Below are 20114 nucleotides of genomic sequence, written 5' to 3'. Positions count from 1 at the left end.
GGGCAGAGCAGCTTTTGCTCCCAATGTATGAAAGCACGGCGGCCGTCGTTTCGCAAATTGCCGCGTGACTGGATGACTGATGTCAATTTTAATGATTGTATAGAAGGGCTACAAAAGTTCAAATTTGGCACCACAAATGTTGTTAAGTCCATACTTTCGAAATGTACGTAGCCTTTTGTCAGTCCGCTGCTGGATGAAGGCCTGCCCACGCTCCGTCAGTCACCTGGGTTTGACCATACTTCACCATAATATCGGTCAGTAGAAAGAAAAAAAAAACTCACAATTTAAATATCACGGCCCAGAGATTTCATCGCTTTCGCTCATTTGGGCAAGGGTCGGCCCGAAAAGTTCGTTCCGCATTGCCCCCGTGCTAAAAACTAAAAACCAGCCGGTTTAAAAACAATAAACACGCGCGCCCTCTGTGGTGACTCGCATCAGATCTGAGACGCGTCCTCCACCAGGTGGGTGGTCGGCCCCGTTATTCACTCGCCGGCTCCAGCCCGCCGGTGCCCCCCGAGGTGGCCACCAGCCACACGGCCGGCTCCCTACGCCAAACCAGAGGTCGCAACCAGGTACCCGATACCCGTACCCTGCCTGATACCCGGCCGGGTACGGGTACGGTTACCCGTTTGCGACCCTGGTGCGGCCGGGTACGGGTAGGCCGTGAGTCACTGGTGAGTAACCGTTTGTCACTCATTTCGGGTAGGGTACGGGTAGCGTACGGGTACCCATACCCGGCCGGGTAGGGGTACCCGTTTGCGACCCTGGTGCGGCTGGGTACGGGTAAGGAATCAAAACCCGTTTGCGACTTCTGCGCCAGACCCATGCCCTGCTGGAGGTGACCATCAATCCCAGCTTTGCAAGCTGCTCCTCACAGCCGGCAGGGACATTGGGGGAATGGGATCCAGCTGTCCCCGCTGTGCTGGTCAGCGTCTGGTGAAGCTGTGGTTGTCAATTCGCGGCGTACGTTGAATTTCTTTCGCACACCGTGGGTGGTAGCCAACCCACCACGGGCGCAGCCCTGGACCATCACTTACGTTACCCTGGGGCCACGCCCATTGTGAACCTTTATAAAAACAGTTGCCTTTAGAGGCTAACCCCCCTTTTCCTGATGACGATTGCTTGTGTTGCGATCGAAACGTCGTAGATTTTTTTTGTCATTTTCTTTGAACCTATCTACGTGGCGTTACCGAAAGACCCAAAGAAGACAATAATCAAGTTTTAAAGAAACATATCTATATGTAGATGTATATCTCACACTTTTGTCTGCGTCTATAACGAGGGGGTAATCGGACTGGTCATTAAACAGGAATTCGCAGCAGCGCATTCGAGCCACCTTGCATGGGGAAGACAGCAGCTTGCCCGTCCACGAAACATTTCCAGGACGCGGCCGAACCTTGCCGTGGTTTCTGAGTCGCTCACATGGACGCGGACGCTTGTGGTAGCGATTTGGATGGCTCCGTTATCGAACACACCCACACACAAACAAAAGTCAGCACATTCGTCAATCAACACCGTGGCTTTGAAAGGAAACAGGCGACGTTTCGGGTTTCTAGTGCCCTGATAACGATTGTTGAAGGGCGCTTTATACATCTAATTATTATTATTAATGACCCTTCATAGAACATCGCGTCGTCCTATTTTAATTTTTTTCCTCTCAAGGCCACAGTGTTCATGACGAATGTGCGGTTATTGTTAATTGTGCGCCACTGCTGACAGAGCAACATCAAATCGTTTTTTTGTGAATATTTTTTTGCTGTGGTTGACGCACTTAACCCCATTAACCGAAGCGACACGATCAATGTTGCTGTTTAATTTTTTTTTATTTTTAAACACCTCTGAGGTGCCTGTGTGGCTCTGCGAGTCAACATTGGTGAGCCGGCACTACCCAGCAAACATGATAACGTTCGACCAACGTTGACATGTCATTGAACCAACGTTCGCCCAACGTTCACCCAACGTTGTTCCCAACGTTCAATCTTTAACCTAGGCCGTTACGTTCCTTGTGATTGGTTGACGTAAACCATGTAAACCACTCGAGGCGCGACACTCCCTACTGCTGATTCTGAATGTTTTAAAAAAAAAGATGATTTCATGGAACCGTTACCACATTGTGGAAATTCATCGAGTCGCATAGAGGGAGGGGTGAAGTTACATTCCTGATAACGATTGTACGAACCCTTAAATTCACATTCCAAAACTGCACGATATAATTAAGCACCGTACGTACTTCCCATCCATTTACACATTTACCTACAGCACATCAACACTGTAATCGTTACTGTACCTACCCCATATATATTTGAGCAAAAAGAAGCATGTATGTTTGTCCTGCATATAAAAAAGTGACATGTTTTATCCGTAACATCCATAATAACCACGTGCTGCTTCTGAATGCTCATTAACGAACTGCGTGTATGCCAGGATGCGCTTATACCAGGGGTGAGGGGGGGGGGGAAGACCCTCTGGCCCACGATTTCATTTCACACTGCCCGCGAGGGTTGCCACCTCCAAGGTAACAAAAACACTGGGACATATCCATGGGAAGAATATCTCCCATGAATGAATACACGTTAATGCATTGTCTGGAGTGGTCCATAATTGTGCAAATTACAAGGACCGGGATATTTAATGTCCTGGGAAGTTTTTTTTAAATTTCCAGGATGGCTACAACTCCGAAAAATCCAGGACAGGTAGCAATGCCCGCGGCGGCACGAGACCTGCCAATTTAAAAAGGCCCATAAATATGTATCCATCACTGCAGGCATCGTAGCCATACTAATTGGATACTCGAGGGGTATATTTCCTGAGCTCCCCAACAACATTGCATTTATTTGTTATGCGCATTCAGTCCCTTGCTGTCACTGCGGTAAAATGGAGCCCTTTTCAAGGCTTAATTTCTCACCGAACATTTTCAAGGTCGCGGCTGAACTTTCAGTATGTGGAACGTGACCAGCGGCTCAGCCAGTGCGCGAGGTAAACTGGTTGTGGTGTGCCGAGTGCGGAAATATATTCGGAGTCGCTGACCTGGACAAACCGGGTTGAAACGAAGGCCCGGCGGTAATTCTTTTTCACCTTATTATTGGATAATGCCGAAAAAGATGGGCGTTATTAACACGTGGTTCCACAACAGGGGACCGAAACATTCAGTTAGGCTCCCAAGTTGGGGAAAGGTTCCCAAACCCCCACCCCTGGTTAACGCAAGCCGATTGTGATGCTCGTGTACTCTCTCCATGTGACGCCGTCGAACCTAAACGCACACGCGTCGTCCTGTCCGCCGAAAACGTCACCCACCCCCCGCGTATGTTAACCACCGTAGCAGGCGTCCACCTTTGTCCGCGCGTCTGTCTCGCGTAGAGTGTGTGTGCACGCAATGTTACGAAGCACGCGCGATTGATTAAAAGTGTAAATTGACGAAAAGCCTCGTGGGCGGCGTACCTTCGTACGAACCAAACGATGCGTGCGAGTGCGTGGTTTATGGATTATTGAACGCGTGGCGAATGCACTCCTCTGGGGCCCAAGTCTCCGTCTCCTTCGTATATCTGACTGCACAAAAAATGAAAGTATTCTCATCACAATCCATGGGCCCCACAGCTTTCTGAGAGTAAAAATCTTTGCTACTGAAATGAATAACTCCCAGAGGGCCGTGCGGGCAAATGGTTGTTTAAATAATATTTGTTTATGTAGAGACACAGATATATACGATACGTTATCTGCTTTCATATTTTGCAAATCAGTATTCGAACCGAGGCTTGCCGTGGTGGATGGCAAGGACTGGATTACGCACAGTACTGAATTTCCCTGCAGTGTGCCGACTGCAGGGATTACTGGTTGGGGTTTGTAGGTCACTGGCTTCCCCGCTTCGGCAAACACCCCGCGTTGTCGCAACACGCTTAGTCATAATTTGGAGAACACACCAGGGCTGGAGTTTTATTTATAAAAACGGACACAGCTCACACGGCGACTCTTAACTTGCTCAATCGCTTTTCAACGCCGACGCGCGCACAAAGCAGAAATTAAATTAGGTGATGTTTGGAGGCAAGCGGGATAGTGGCCAGAGCAACTGTTATTAGCTATTCAATCTCGATGGCTTCTCTGCGATATATAAAAAAAATTACACCGCCTGAAAACGTCACCTATTATATAATTTCCTTCTTTAGGGCAATATCATCGACAGATGTGCCGATTTTTCCGTTCTCTGTGCACGTACATCACGGCAAACAATCAACGACGAGTTGCAACCACTGCTTCTCCATAACCCTTTCGGGGAGCGGTGGTGCCAGCAGCTTTAAGCGCTCTGTGCTCTGAACCTGGCTGACACGAGTTCACATCAGTGGTGAGCGATATCTGGACCGGCCCTGGATACACCCCCCCCCCCCCGCCATATCTTCACCAACCCATAAAGACCAGCGTAGTGAAGTGCGTTCACATAACCCCCACGACGAACACAGTGTGGTGTGAGGCCCTCACCCAGCCGTTGAATTGAGAAATAAAGAGTCATTCATGTACACACAGCCCTCACTGGCGAGCCAGGAGAGCCGATGATCGGGAAGAAAAAAACGACAAGTCCTAATGCTTCTTCTTTTTCGCGGGACACTTCGTCGAAGTTTCTTGCTGTCCCACCCCTCGCTTCACGGCTCCCTCGCACGCCGCTTGACGCGACCCGGACTCGAACTCAGACCCAGGCTGACGCGGTCCAGCCTGACCCTGTCCAGGAGCTTTGTCACCACCACCACCACCACCGTCATCGTCGTCATCGTCGCTCTCATCCGCCTCTTCTCCTAGAAAACAGTGACAGCAGCTCGTTTAACATTCATACAGCGCTCTCATCATCAGCATCATCATCATCCGCTATACTAAACCAACCCTAACCTAACCATATCCTAACTCTTAACATAACCCTGACATCACACTTACCGAACCCTAACCAAACCATAATCAAACCCTAACTAAACCCTAAATTAACCCCAACCTAACCCTAAACTAACCCTAACCTTTCCGCATAGAGTGGACGTTATTTTTTTGTCAATTTCAGGCGAGGCAAGAATAAACCGAATTGGATGGGAGCGTTGGTGGAGTGCTTTAACGCACTTGCACTATGATGAGCCCGGCACCACGTGTTCGCTTCATGAGCACGGCTACCATCCGTGGCGAGTGACATCCGATTGAGTGATGAACGTGGAGCATGGTGAAATAATCTCCACGATCGACAACGCGCAGGGAGGCCCTTCATCCCGCTGTGGATTAAAAAGGGGACTGTAACCGAGAACCCAATGGATTATTTACAAGATCGGGAGGTAATACAGTGTACGATAGCAAGTGCAGTAGTTCAGTGCGCTAACCACTACGCCACCGCTCCCCACACCAACACGAAGCGATTTGTCCAGCCGCCGTTCGCCACTGTGACGTCACCACGGCGTTTGTGCCAGGCTAGGTGCACACTGTGGGTGTACAATGATACGCGTATAGCCTTGTAGACTCTTGGGGCAAGTGCTGTTAGCCAGAAGCAGCACCTACGAAGGCCGGAACTGTGGAACACGATGGGGGTGGGTGGCCAACACCACGCCCGGCCGCCTTTGTCTCCCCGGTGGCGATGTTAATTGCACACCACAGCACCAGCAACTCGTTTGAGCCGTAGATACAGCAACATCTATGCGCACACACACACTGTGCATGTACACGGCCTGAGCCGATCGGCGTGCGCTTGACAACAGTTCCACAACACAGAACACACACACACAACACACAGCATCATCATATCATTGTTTCCACTCCACATCCTATCGCTTGGCCTAAGCCAAGGGATTCATTTTCCGCCCTCTTTGCCTTGCCCACCACCGCCGCCGCTTTGCTACAAGAGGGCCAAAGCCAAATCCACGTGGTCACTTAAGCAAGGCGAAAGGGGCCCACGGCAACCTGCCACCACCACCGCCACCGCCAAACTAGCCACGTGTTCTTTGTTTCTTCCTACCAGCCGAGCCTTCACCACCACCGCCAGTAGCCTTCGCAGTCTTCTCCTGATCCACCAGTTCGGTCAGAGCCTCGGAGACCTCCTCTCGGAGGGCCTCGAGGGCCCGCGTCAAGTCCCGCACGCCGCCGCTGCCCCCCACGGACACCGCGAATCGCCGCCGCTCCCCGTCGCGGTTCAGCAGCGAGGCCCGCAGCGAAGACGACATCGTCGGGGACGACCGCTTCACGGGGGCGGGGGGGGGGGCTGGGCTGGGTGAGCGGGGGCGGGCAGGGTGGGCGGGGCGGGCTGGGTGGGCGGGGCGGGCTTCAGGGGGGGAGGCTTAAAAACGCCTCCCTCTCTCTTGCTGCTGCTGCTGTAATTTCACTGATATCACTCCCCATACTCTTAGGTTTTTTTCGGTAAAGTCACGTAGGTGGAAATATAAATAAATAATACAATATTTTTTTCATAAGTAATAAAAATGATAGAAATAATTATAGAAATATTTTTTTTACCTACGTGACTTTACCGAAAAAACCTAAGAGTATCAATCCTTGCTGTCACGAAAGCTTCAAATCTAGATTTCACTCCCCTCCAGTCTGTGACAGGCTGCACGGTGGATTCTTTGTTGTTGTTGATGGTGATGATGGTGATGTTGTTGATGATGGGGGGTAACAGGCGTGGGGGCGGTTGGGAAGGGAAACGACCACCCCCACCCCCAGCACCCCCACCACCCCCACCACCACCCCCACAACCACCACCACCACCCCCAGCACCCCACCCCCAGCACCCCCACCACCAGCACCCCACCCCCAGCACCACCACCACCAGCACCACCCCCACCACCACCCGCCTTCCCCTTTGACCCGGACGTTGTTCAACAAAAACAAGAAATGGCGGCAAATCGCGGCGGGACGAAGCGAGGCCTCGACGAAGCTGGCGACGATGTGAAGCGGCCGGCGGTGGATGAGGAGGAGGAGGAGGATGACGAGGAGGAGGAGGAGGACGCGGTGCTGTCCATGATGGAGGTGATGCAGCAGAACGAGGATCTGGAGAGCGAGGCCGATGCGGTGCTGGGCGCCAGCGACTCGGACCTATGCTCGTATGCGAAGGTGACTCCATCATCATCATCAGCACGATCATCATCATCAGCACGATCATCATCATCAGCACGATCATCATCATCACGATCATCATCATCACGATCATCATCACCACGATCATCATCATCACGATCATCATCATCGGCACGATCATCATCATCGGCAGGATGATCATCGTTATCAGCAGCATGAGGATCATGAGTAGGGTCGTCATATGCAGCGGTTAAAGGACGGGATCATGATGATGATGATCAGATGTTATTACGACCACTGCAGCTCGTCATCATCGGCTACACATCGCAGTAGAATTTTATATCATCAGCAGCAGGATCATCATCAGCAGCAGGATCATCATCAGCAACAGGATTATCATCAGCAACAGGATTATCATCAGCAACAGGATCATCATCAGTAGCAGGATCATCATCATCAGCAGCAGGAGGATCATCATCAGTAGCAGGATCATCATCAGTAGCAGGATCATCATCAGTAGCAGGATCATCATCAGCAGCAGGAGGATCATCAGTAGCAGGATCATCAGTAGCAGGATCATCAGCAGGAGGATCATCATCAGTAGCAGGATCATCATCATCAGCAGCAGGATCATCATCAGCAGCAGGATCATCATCAGCAACAGGATCATCAGCAACAGGATCATCAGCAGCAGTAGCAGGATTATCATCAGCAGCAGGATCATCATCGACAATAGTCATCATCATCAGAAGCGGTCATTAATCGCCAAGAATATTTCTCATTGTGAACGTCTCCTCGACGGTCAGTGTCATCAGTCGCAGTCATCATCATCACCACCACCACACCGAGGTCGGTAAAATGGTTATCACTTTGTAGCAGGAAGTTTTGTCATTGGGACGTGGTGGGAGCAGTCGGAACACGGCTCCGTGGGGCAGCATTCGGCCAACTCCTTCGCGCCGTAGGAGAGTTATACCACTGGCTGGGCACTCTCAAGAGAAGGTGATGATACTAATTGTAATAAATTGGTAACACATTCCTGCGGAGGGACCTGGTAGGCACGTTGGGTTGCTCGGTCAACGGCCAGGGTCAACGGCGGCGTGGTGTATTCCGCAAATATGCCCGACTGTGAGGGCGGGCACAAGCCGGCGTGAGTAAGTTAAACGTTGAGTTTTATAAGGGCACCACGGGGTGACCAGCCCCTCCCCACCCAGCCCCACCCCTCCCACCCCCCACCCAGCCCCTCCCCACCCTCCCCTCTCCACCCAGCCCCACCCCTCCCATTTTTGGATGCACGATGGACACACAATAATCCCCTGTGGGTTGGTGGAACCAGGTGGTTCCTACCAGTATTTTATGACCTATACGTGACGATCACAGGGTTACTCGGCCACAACATCAGATTGGGGTAGGTGTATTATGCACATTTGGAGATTCCCGCCCGCTTTGCCAAATTCGCACGTGGCTTACAGTCGAATGAACGATGATTGGAGTGAGTGAGTGAGTGAATGATTGAGTGAATGAACGAATCGCCGTACGGGCCGCCCTGCCCCCTGACCTTTCTCCTCACCAGGGCTACGTGAGCCGCCAGGCGCTGTACGCGTGCAGCTCCTGCACGCCACGTGGCGGGGAGCCGGCCGCAATCTGCCTGGCGTGCAGCTACACGTGTCACGAGGGTCACGACCTGTACGAGCTCTACACCAAGAGGTGGGCCACACCACACCCTCCTGCACCTCCAACCTCGCCTCGCACCGCACCTCCAACCTCGCCTCGCCCGCACCGCACCGCCCCTCGCCGGCCCCTCAGTGCCGCATCTCACCACACCGCACCTCACCACACCGCATCTCACCTCACCGCACCGCCCCTCGCCGGCGCATCTCACCACACCGCATCTCACCACACCGCATCTCACCACACCGCACCTAACCACACCGCACCTCACCACACCGCATCTCACCGCACCGCATCTCACCTCACCGCACCGCCCCTCGCCGGCGCATCTCACCACACCGCATCTCACCTCACCACACCGCATCTCACCTCACCACACCGCATCTCACCACACCACATCTCACCACACCGCATCTCGGCTCACCACACGGAACCGCACCGCCGGTGCAATCACGTCTCACCTACCCTGCGGTGGCGGAGAGTGATCTATTGTTGATCGGAGACGCGTGGATAGCAGCACTGCAGTGGATTAGAAAACGTCGATATACTGACAAATAGAAAAAATGGGACAAACACTGAAAAGTGTGCAAAGAAACATGGGAGATACGCACGCTTGCAGTTACACAGAGACCAAGGAGCAGCACAGGGATTGATTGTTTTACAAAAGTTAACTGGGCTCGAATGGGTCTGATCGCTAGAAGGGATGGTGGTCGGCAGACATGACCGATGGTAATTCGCAGTAGAAGGAAAAGAGTTTGTGTGTCTGATAGGACGACCCGCGGTTGTCTTTATTGCAGGCAGCCACCGCGCCTCCGTTTAGCACGGTTGGCTACGTACAGTGTGAAAGAAGTTCAACATACACACATACGCTGTAGAAATTGAGCAAGGAGGTTAGTTTTACTGGGCATCTGTGAAAAAATTGCTTTGTAGCTCGTCGGATTCATCCAGTATAAATACAAATTCAGATCCGATTTGGTTGAAGTGCGGGAGTGAGATGGATTGTGCCATCGCAGAACTTTGAAGGATGGTGACGGAATCGGGAGGCCTTCATCCAGTAGTGGATAGGCCATGGGTCATGCGGATGAAAGCTTTAATGGATTTGTAAAATCAGTGAGTGGGATTGTCATAGTTAGACTCCACTTCATGGGTGGCTCGCACCGTCTCTGCTTCTGCCTCCATCGCATGGAATTCCATCCCATGGTTATGTTTACTGCAGACAGCCACCAAATCCATGGAAACTCTTTATAATGATTAATTCTGCATGTATCATCACCTGTGATCAATTCGCTACTGGATGAAGGCCAGGTTCGTTGCAGAAGGCAGAAACCACTGCACCACTGCTCCCACCCTCAAAGAGTTTTGTGAGAAGCTCACCTCTGTATTCTGCATTTATGCGATGAGGCTACGGTGTTGACAAAAGTGGTGACGTTTTTGTTGGTTTGTACTTGTGCACCGCTGCTAACAAAGTCCCTTGATTTTTGTACCGGGGGGGGAGGAGGGATGGGAAAACTACTTTTTTTTTTGCAGTGCACTGCACATCGGCTAACAATTTGCCTGCCCAGTCATCGTTTAACAAAAACACATTTCTAACCCCACCACTACTGTACTGTGTGTGCGCGCCGTGCGTAAGGCGAGCCGTGCCACGTGTGCCTTTTTGTTTTTCAGAAATTTCCGCTGTGACTGCGGCAACGCTCGATTCCCTGGCGTTGCCTGCAAACTTTTGCCCGTAAGTTGCAGCGTGCTGCGGGGCACTTGTGTTTTTTGCTTCGGTGCCGGTGGGTGGATGCCGGTCAAATTTTAGCGCAGCCAAAAACCTAAATTGGGATGGCGTAATAATGGGTTATTTTATTCCTATTCCTGTTACCAAATCGCACAGAATGTAGCTGATCTTGTCGGATGTCAGAGTCCAAACGGCATTAAGCATGGACATTGCATGTGTGTATGTTGAACTTTTTTCACACCGTACGTAGCCAACCTTGCTCATCGGAGGTGGATGGGTGACCACCGTGTATGAAACGGGCGTTGTCGGCTGTTGCAGGTCTACGTTGTCAGCAGAAGGCACTGCAGCAGAATCCATAGTGGTACTGTACTATGATATAACGTCTATGCTTCCTACCTTCACCAACCCACACTGAGCAGTGTGGTGAATTATAGTCAAATAACCCGCAATGCCTGGGGCGGCCCTCATCAGGCGATTGATTACATGTGAATTTTATTTGGGTATATATATCATCAAGTTATAAGTTTTGCTTTCGCTAACATTTTTGTGATCTCTTTGGCTTTGGCTTTTAACTGTGAATGGCATACAGGACAAAGAGGCATCGAATCCTGGTAACAAATACAACCACAACTTCTTTGGGTTGTACTGCACCTGCAAGAAGCCCTACCCTGATCCGGACGACAAGGTGAGAGTGATTAAAAGGGTAGCAAATCTTCTTCACGGGACCTAACTGATGTCCTTCACTCGGTCGGCATTCTCCCTCGGATCAGCCTAACCTGGCCGTAGCTGCATCTCCAATGATCAACCAACATATACACACACACATCATCCAAGCAATCAAACAGCCAGCGTTCATACAGACCAGACCGTCGGCTAACATACCATCCAACCCTGTCACACCCCACACTCCCGGAGACAATGCAAACTGTTGTTATAAAGAAAAAAAAAATGTGATTCACTCGTTTGGTTAATCGTATGTTCTTTGTATTTCCTGCTCCGGTAACATTGAATTTTTTAGTCGAAGGCATAAATATAACTGTGGTGAAAATTTTGTTGGAACCTTTTGTCCACGTAGACTCCTGATGAAATGATCCAGTGCATCATATGCGAGGACTGGTTACACGGGCGGGTAAGTACAGGATGCAGACCTTGTTCTCCATGGCACATTTAACCACATCTCCATGAACCACAGAACTACACACATGTGTTGGGATCAGTGTTCATTTAGTAAAATACATCGGTTTTTTTCATCTTGGTCAAGTCAACGACAGCCTGTGGAATTCTATTTGTAATCTTTGCGGATTTCGTTCGTCGAGTCGACTTTGTGGATACTTATCAAGCCAAATATCTCGTTTGATCTTCCTCACTGTACCTAAGTCTCCAATAATGTGAGTAAATTATCTTACTCTGCCTCTTTCTTGAGACTTATTTGCCCTGACATGTTCAATCACGCTTAGATCGTTGGCAAAACATGCATAGTCATCGTCGCGCTTGATGATTTTCGTCCATTCAAAGCCGTCTTTGTATGTTGAACCGTACGTAGCCAACTGTGCTAATCGGAGATGCGGGGGAGGGGGGGGCGGAAATAAATTAGATTTTTCTCATCACTTTATAAATGAGTTTTCAATTTACGAACGGCTAACGTATTCGAAAACGCTCCATTGACTTAACACGTTCGTCGTTCGTTTCGTAAAACGAAACTTAAACTGCTGGTCGGGACGCACCTCTCTCCGTGTTCGCCCAGCACCTGGGCGTGGAGGCGCCGGAGAGCGTGGAGTACCACGAGATGGTGTGCGGGGGCTGCATGGCGCGCTGCTCCTTCCTGTGGGCCTACGCCGTCCCGTCCGCAGGTGACACCGTCGCTCGCGAGGGCCGACCGTGCGGGCGGTGCAGCGGCACTGGGGGCTCGCAAGGGGGGCGCGGAAATGGAGTGACGAGATTGGCTCGCGCGCGGAAACTAGATGGATCGTTGCATTGCGAGACCCTCGGTGAAAGAGAGGATGGCGACGTCTTGGGGAGACCTACATCCGCGTAACTCTGCCTGTACATTTTTAGTGGCATTTAATACATTTTCAGTATACAATCGATCATCGATTTATCCGGCGGCTTCGGTGGGGGGATGGGGCGCCGGGTTTTCAAAAACGCTGGATAATCACATTAATTAAAATAGCTTACTTGTGCACATAATTGTATGACATGTTTTTAGGTGTTTGCAATTTGTTTACGATGTGAAATTGGCATGAATGAAAATACAAATAGACAAAAATAAATATATCTTGTGAAAAGTTACTGTATTTACTGTACCATACCACTCAAATCTCGAAGACTGCATGGGGCGATGTATATACTTGCAGTATTTTAATTGTTTAAGTTGTATGTAGTGTATATAATATTTAACACTGACATCAAGCATTGCTACTTTTTTTTGTCACGTGATGTTTATTGCCGGACTGGCTACGGCCTTTGGAGCGGTTTTGCCGGCTAGGCCCCGGGATCGCCGGATAGTGTTGTAAGCCGAATGATCGCGCGCCGCATAATCGATGATCAACTCTAATTGGACGTGTTCGCATTGAGTGCGGCGTGCAGCCTTCTCTTCTCGATCTCTCGTCCTCTTGGCCCCACCCGACCTGCAGTGGTGAAGCTCGTCAACGAGGAGCACGAAGGCTCGCTGGTCGTCGACGATTCCCCGTGCAGGTCCAGCGCCGAGGGGACCTCCCCGAGCGGGGTCGCCCGCGAAGACGGCGTCAAGGTAATGATGGCGCGGACCGAGGTGGGCGGGCGGCTCGGCCGTCGGAGCAACTGAGAAACCTGGGTTCGAATCCAGGTTTCGGCCGCCTGTGATTGATAAACTGGATTTTCACGTGTCGTGAATAAGATGGACCCGGCCTGACTCGCCATGAAACCCATACAATTGCGTAGAGGCCCACAGACTAACGTAACGTCTCGTAACCCCCCACCCCGACCCACGACCCTCACGGCGAGTAGAGAAACCTCGTCCGGCAGCGGATAGACAGCGAGGGCCGTGCTCGCGCGCGTGTTCGCGCGCAGACACCCGTCGCGACATCTCTTGTGCTTTACGAGGGCGCTCGTTCTATCGCTTTGCTCAGCCGTCGTCCGGCGACGAAGACAGGAACGAGGAGAGCGAGGCGCCGGCGGTGCCGAAGGAGGAGCCTCGCGACGGCGCCCCGACGCCCGGGGAGAACGGGGCCGGCGCGGGGGAGCGACGTCCTCCGTGCCTGCTGTCGGAGCTGCGCGCCGGGGCGGTCGCCGCTAGTCAGTCGCCCGGCGGCGCTGCCGCCACGTTCTGGCCGCAGCAGTGGCGCTGCAAGCTGTGCTCTTGCGCGTCGTGCCAGGCGAGTGCCAAACGCGGCCTGGCAGCGCCGGAGTTGCCACCTCTCGAGATGGACAAGCAAACGCGGACGCTTGATGGCAAGAGGGGTATCTCGCGGTAGCGGAAGAAGGGAGAAGCTCGTGTTGACGCATCGTCTTGAGCGGTGTATTATCATTACGGAATTGACGGCAAATGGGAGTTTATAAATGACCGCGAGACTGACACATTTCCCAGGAGAGCCGTCTCAAAAAGAGGACAATGGTGGGAAAACCAGGGCAGGTGGGAGCTCCCGAGGCAGCACCGTGATCCATGACTGAAAGATAGACAGAGCCACGCCTGATGACCCCAGTTCGATTTCCAGTGAACATCGAAGGCGATATCTAAACATATTCTATCGCTCTTTTTACTTCACCATCGTGGGGAGGCCTTCATCCAGCAGTGGATTGACAAAGGGGCTGTATTTAGTTTCCATTAGTTCATGTCATGTCATGTACAAACCTGGGCCGTCCAAACGTTTCACTCAAAATATGTCACAGCGTTCAGAAGAAATGAATAAAAAATTTATTTGTTTCTGCTGCTGGACATAGCAGCCAAAATAAGCGCAGCTTCGTCTATAATATCTCCACAAATAAACACCACTTGGATATGATCCTTAATAGGCACACACTGTGCCCTTGATTCCAAACAAGGATTTTTATCTGCGTGCGTATTTATATATATAAAATGCAGTTGAGGATCAGGTTAAACTGACCGGTACGGCTCTGGGGGTATTTGTACAGTATGAGAACATTACTGCACCGTTCCCTGATGGAATGGTGGGACCTTGTAAGCTGCTTTGCTTTGCTCTAATATATTGCCTTGCGTAGCACAAGCACCAACCCTCACCATCGCTCATGTGCAGGAGAGATTATATTATTTTCTCTTGCCATTGGATGCAGTGCTGTAATTAGACACTTGACGGATTCATTTGTCATGGACGCTGCATTGCAGCCGTTCCGTTCACTTACTGCCTCAACCCATATAAAAAAAAAAGGTATTTTAGAATTCCTCCGTGGCAAGCGTTGCTGGATGTGTGATTCATCGTGTATTTTCTTAACCGGTGGGTTGATGACGGAGGCCGGGATAGAGTGGGTGGGGCTGTCACCTTCATGGGTTATACCGCCACTCCATGCACAAGCGGGTTGCTGGAGTACTTTTGGGGCTGACGTGGCTACCAACCCGCGCAGAACCAGCCTTGTGAAGTCTGCTGCACCTAACGCCGATGACCCTCACGTCGTGGGGAGTAGTTTGATTGACAAAGAAAGTTAAAGACGTGGCCTCGGCCACGTATGCGTGTGTGTTGAACGCCAACCGCGCTAAACGGTGGTGCGAACGACGCTCGTGCATCGGCGGGTCGACAGAAGGGCTCGCCACGTTCACGCGAGCCGTCGCATTCTCCCAGCACGATGGTTTTATATCTATAAGATGTATAGATTACATTATGACAAAGCACACCCGCGAAATACGAACTTGATTTTCGTGTTAAACTGCGCGTCGTCGTCGACAGGCGATGTACGACGAGCTGGGCGTGCGCTTTCTCCTGGACGAGGCGGACACGGTGCAGGCGTACGAGGCGCGCGGGAAGCTCGGGGCGGACAGCGTCGGCGGTGGAGGAGGGGGGGGCAGGGCGGCCGGGTCGAGCGCGGGGGGCGGGGACCCCCTCATGGCGGCGCTGGGCACCATGAACCGCGTGCAGCAAGTGGAGCTCATCAGCGGTACCTCCTGCTCCTTGAATTCATCCCAATCCTCCTTTCGCTCCTCCTCCTCCTGACGTTCTCCTCCTGCTACTGCTCCTTGCTCCCAGTCGCTCTTGCTCCTTCTCCCAACACCTCCTTATCCTCGTCTCCTGCTCCTGTACCTCCTCCGTCATTTTGCTGCTCCTCTTCCTCATCCGTCCACTCTCTCTTCTTCTGCTCCTCCTTCTGGTCCTCCTCCACTTCTTGCTCCTCATCCGCCTTTTACTTCTCTTTCCTCCTCCGCCTGCCCCTCTCCTCTTCACCCTTGCTCCCCCCTCTGATCGTTCTAATCTTGTTTTTTTGTTAAAGCATGGCGGATGGGGGTGGGGGGAACCCTCTTCCTTACTGAGGGCTCAATATGGATTTCACGTAACCTTGGGGGGCAGCCGCACCCCGTCAATTGGCCAAGTGATTAACTCGTTTTTAAAACAGAAACGTGTGTGGGCGCCACGGTGGCGAGATGTTAACGACCTCGCCTGTTATCCACAAGGTCGCGGGTTCGATCCCGACCCTGACGCCTGCTGTATATTTGGAGTATTCGTGTTTCTCCTTATGGTCGCGTGGATTTTTATCTGGGTCCTCCGGTTTTCCCTTCACATTTAGAATTAACGTCACGCGTTTAAAGTATTTGGCTGCTATACATTTCCCCAGGATAAACCGCTTCATTGAGCTATAATTTGTGATTGCCAGGTCGCTTCTGAAAAAGAGCTCAGTGGGCATTACCCGGTAAAATAAAAAATACAAATTTGTTCCGTTTAGCATACTTCATAGGCTTGCGTTTATTCAGCACATAGGCCACACTGCCAGTGTAGTCCTGTAATATTTTATTGGCTTAACAACCTAACACTGCGTCCCTGGAGTGTAACTAGAGCTGACGAGTAACCGTGCCTGGTCACTTTGAGAGACAAGGCAGGATTACACGAAAGACTAGAAACAGGAGCATAGATTTATGAACATGCAGATTATAGACATCGTTGTTACTGTTAACACTACAAAGTGGGTTTCTGCAAGGTGTGTCACTAGAAAGGACGATGGCACCCGACAGGTTACGACCGCTGCGGAGATGGAGGGATGAAATCGGTTCACGAGCAGGCGGAGGGTGGAATCCGATGAGATTTAAAGCTCTTTTTTTCACAGATGGTCCAGTCGTGTCGGGTTAGAACGTCACAATTGTTACGTCGTAGGACCGTGAGAAATGGCGACGCCTTCGTCCAGCAGCCGATTGATCATTGTGATGATGATGACGACGAGGGCGGTGGTGATTGTCGTGAAAAACGTCGGGGATGTGTCCGCGGCTGCAACGCCGTGACTGACGCGGCTGCGACGCGTTATCACCTCCAGAGTACAACGACCTGAAGACGGAGCTCATGGACTACCTGAAGCACTTCGCCGACGAGGGGAAGGTAAAGCCCCACCAGCGCGTCTTCTCGCCTGCTTGCATGCACGCTCATTTGCACCGCTGCGCGGAATAATGTTACAGGAACTTATTTATAAACGAACATATTCAAGCGCCGTTAGCAGGAATATGTTCAGCTCGGTGTGCTGCTACACAGCGTGGTGCCTCGGCTGTTCACACGCGGCGCGGCTCAACTTCACCGACCGCCACAGAAGGGGGCCTCGTCCCGACGGACTTGAACAACCTTCCTCAAGTGGCGACCGGGAACCGCCGTGTTTATTATTGGCGATGTTGGAAGCCACAAGTAATCACGAGTTTCCAAGAAGCCATTCCGCACAGGGGCAGGCTTGTAGCGATTATAGCCTCCGAATTAAGTGCTGTAATTTGGGTGGGTTTTTTCGTGATAGAGCGACCTCATTCCTGTTACAGCTACACTGGGAGCGTGCCGAAGTGTGTCTTTCTTGACTTAAAAGTTTTCGTGACTGCAGGAATTCATATTCTTTGGGTCTTTCGGTAAAGTCACGTAGATAGGTTCAAAGAAAATAACAAAAAACTACGACGTTTCGATCGCAACACAAGCGATCGTCATCAGGAGGAAAAAAGTCTTTCGTTTTACGTTGTATGTTGAATTTCTTTCGCACCATTCGTAGCCAACTGTGCTTAATTGATCTGCAATCATTGCACCCTCAGGTGGTGAAGAAAGAGGACATCACGGAGTTTTTCCAGAGCATGCAGTCTCGCAAGCGACGGAGGAGCGAGAGCAACCACATGGCATACCACTGCAAATGAAGACTCCATTAAGCCCCCGGCGCGCGCACCGTCACCGCGCTCACGTACGCGCAAGTCAACCAGCCAGCGAACCAGCCGGCCGGCTAGTTTGCCGGCTGGCAAGTTTGCCGGCCGGGGAGCCTACCGGCCGTCAAGCTCACCGACCGGCCGGCGGGCTTTGCGGCCGGCGAGCTTACCGGCAAGCGGACCAGCAAGCCGGCAAGCCAGCTGGCCAGCACTTTCTCCGCTCATCCCGCTCGTGTCACGCGTCGGAGGCCGATTCTCTCAGAGCCGGTGCTCCGACAACGTGCGTTCCGGTCGTGCGGCGTGCCGTTCCACGCGGTGTCCCAATATTTTGGCCCACTCGCTTGGGAGTTCCCGAAGACGCTCGCGGCGTGCGGAGGGCAAAAGAAATGCACGCGAATCATTTACCTGTGTTCGGGGAAGCGCTTCCGCTAAAATTGGGATGCGAATTAAGGAGTCTGCGGAGTTGTTTTGTAAAAAAATGTTCACTGCCGTTCGCCCGTACGGAAACGAGGCTTAAGATTTCTGATATCTCATCTCTTCGCCCGCTCTCTTGAGTTTCCGCTAAGATGATTTTAAAGTTTTTTACTTTTTTTCACAGCGACCGTACGATGTTCATGTGCGAATGTTAATCTGTTACGCTCTTGAATGTGCTTCTGCTGCGTGATGTCGAAAACAAGTACAGAACGTGAATTTGTATAGCGAGGATAAGCGAGTGATGGCGATCCGCAAATTAGGTAGTAGTTTCCATCGAAAGAGGAGCTTTTTTCACATCCCCGCTCAATGTCGCACGCGGTTTGTGCTGCGGGGAAAATCATTCGGCTTGACAAACTGAAAGGGTTGTGTTCCAGTTCAGCCGTTGGCGTGTCGGTAAATAACACCGACGATGCGATCGCATTTTTTCACAACGTAATGCGCTTCAAGGGATGCCTTCACGGCAACTACGTTAGGTAGGTCGCATTCGTAGAGAAGTTAAGCGAGTTTTGAATATTTGTCACGAGCTTTGTTGAGGGTTTACCCCCCCGCTTCAGTTGCATTGCTGCGCGATTCTCTTGCTGCAAAGTTGCTTGGCCTGTCCAAAGTTTACGTGCGTTTTAATGTGTCGCAGCACACCTTTGGACGTGAAGTTCACGCGGCCGCGTTGTTTTCACGTCGTCTGCCACGCAGCAGCCGCCGGGGTTTGTAAGGGGCGTGACATTTCCCAAACGGGAATGTGATCCACCGACACAAGCGTTTATCGTGAGACCTGCATCGCCCGAACGCAGACTTGTAGGTTAGCGCAACAACAGCACACGCTCGCATCCGTTATCATCGCGTTATATTCTCTTTCGATTTGTAATTTTATTTGTCGGAAATGTTTATTGCTTTTTTTTGCGTCTGCGGTGCGAGTTTAGTGTAGGCCACGTGCACCAACGGACCAACTCCATCCCACCCACGTTGTGTCGGTAATGCACGCACGCAGAACTGACGCGCGTGTCCCTATCCTGGTGTTCACGGGAAGAGTCTGTGCGCGAATCCAAGTGGTGGCCAAGGTGGTTTCGGGGCGTCAGAGGCACCTGAGCCAACGGCACTGCTGAAGTGCTGGGTGTGAGTCCAATCTTTAAGTTGCCTGTCATTTTAATAGGTCCTCAAGCATAAGAAGAGTTGGTGAGTCCCCCCAACCCGGTCACAAATGACTGCACGAAAATATCCATAATTATAACAAAAATATTCTGCACTTAAAATTTGGCAAAATTCACCTGCGAGAAAAAAAACGAAATTTGCCCTCTTGAACCTCTCCCGGGACACCAATGCACCACCTTGTGTAAGAGAATGGCCACTTGATGGATGGGGTTGCAGAATTAACTGAAGTCTGCTCAAGGCCTCATCCGCAACAGGACCACAACTATTATATTCCATGGGAAGGGTGTTGGTCACGTGTCAAACCAAATTTTTTTTATTAATTCTCAAGAGCTGGAATTTTAGGCAAATTGAATTTGCAAAAATCTAATTGTAATGGTAGAGTCTAAGGACATGTATATAGGTAGGGTGAGCCTTGCTGCTGGCATTCCCCGTCGAGTTAAAGTGGTCATGAAAGATGTGGCATTGGAGTGTCAAATGTAGGCACTCGCCAGTAACGACGGGCGTGTGTGAAAGCTTTTTGCCGTACGCTGTGTACTTTTCTACACGCTTCTGTTTGTGAGTAAATGCGTTTTAATTGCGTTATTTGAGAGTTTTTCTTTTTTTAAAACAGGACAACAAGTGTTATCTTTAGTAGTGTTTAAGAGTTCGCGTGCATTTTTCTTCTTTGGATTTATGATTACGTTGGAGCCGATGTGTAGTGAGATAAATGTTGCCTCTTATGATTCTTGTAAATGCGTGGTTATTAACATGCAGTTGAAATAAAATGTTACGCCTCGTCAAATA

At 51.1% G+C, this 20114-nt stretch overlaps 2 protein-coding genes across 3 annotated transcripts; one reads left to right on the top strand and one right to left on the bottom strand.

Moving 5' to 3' along the window:
* Window positions 1-1875: 1875 nt before the first annotated feature.
* LOC144941796 (uncharacterized) lies at window positions 1876-6201 on the bottom strand. Its single transcript, XM_078868236.1, has 2 exons — window positions 5972-6201; window positions 1876-4781 (listed from the first exon to the last, which is right to left on the bottom strand). The coding sequence occupies exons 1-2, from the start codon at window positions 6174-6176 to the stop codon at window positions 4570-4572; spliced, it is 417 nt and encodes a 138-aa protein (XP_078724362.1). The 5' UTR covers window positions 6177-6201; the 3' UTR covers window positions 1876-4569.
* Window positions 6202-6821: 620 nt separating this feature from the next.
* Window positions 6822-20114, top strand: UBR7 (ubiquitin protein ligase E3 component n-recognin 7). 2 transcript variants are annotated; one of them, XR_013639269.1, is made up of 12 exons: window positions 6822-7062; window positions 8597-8730; window positions 10360-10420; window positions 11004-11099; window positions 11490-11543; window positions 12159-12264; window positions 13048-13163; window positions 13522-13767; window positions 15292-15379; window positions 15438-15499; window positions 16862-16923; window positions 17607-17677. XR_013639269.1 is itself a non-coding variant. In XM_078868234.1 (11 exons), exons 1-11 carry the CDS (start codon window positions 6844-6846, stop codon window positions 17703-17705), a joined length of 1401 nt encoding a protein of 466 aa, XP_078724360.1. In that variant the 5' UTR covers window positions 6822-6843; the 3' UTR covers window positions 17706-20114. The 2 variants fall into 2 exon arrangements, 1 of the variants encoding a protein (XP_078724360.1); XM_078868234.1 differs by having other exon boundaries at window positions 15292-15499; window positions 17607-20114.

This window comes from Lampetra fluviatilis, chromosome 25 (genome assembly GCF_964198595.1).
Source record: "Lampetra fluviatilis chromosome 25, kcLamFluv1.1, whole genome shotgun sequence".
NCBI classification, from domain to species: domain Eukaryota; kingdom Metazoa; phylum Chordata; class Hyperoartia; order Petromyzontiformes; family Petromyzontidae; genus Lampetra; species Lampetra fluviatilis.
The sequence above is the reverse complement of the archived record's forward strand: the minus strand, read 5'-3'. Positions and strand labels throughout refer to the sequence as shown.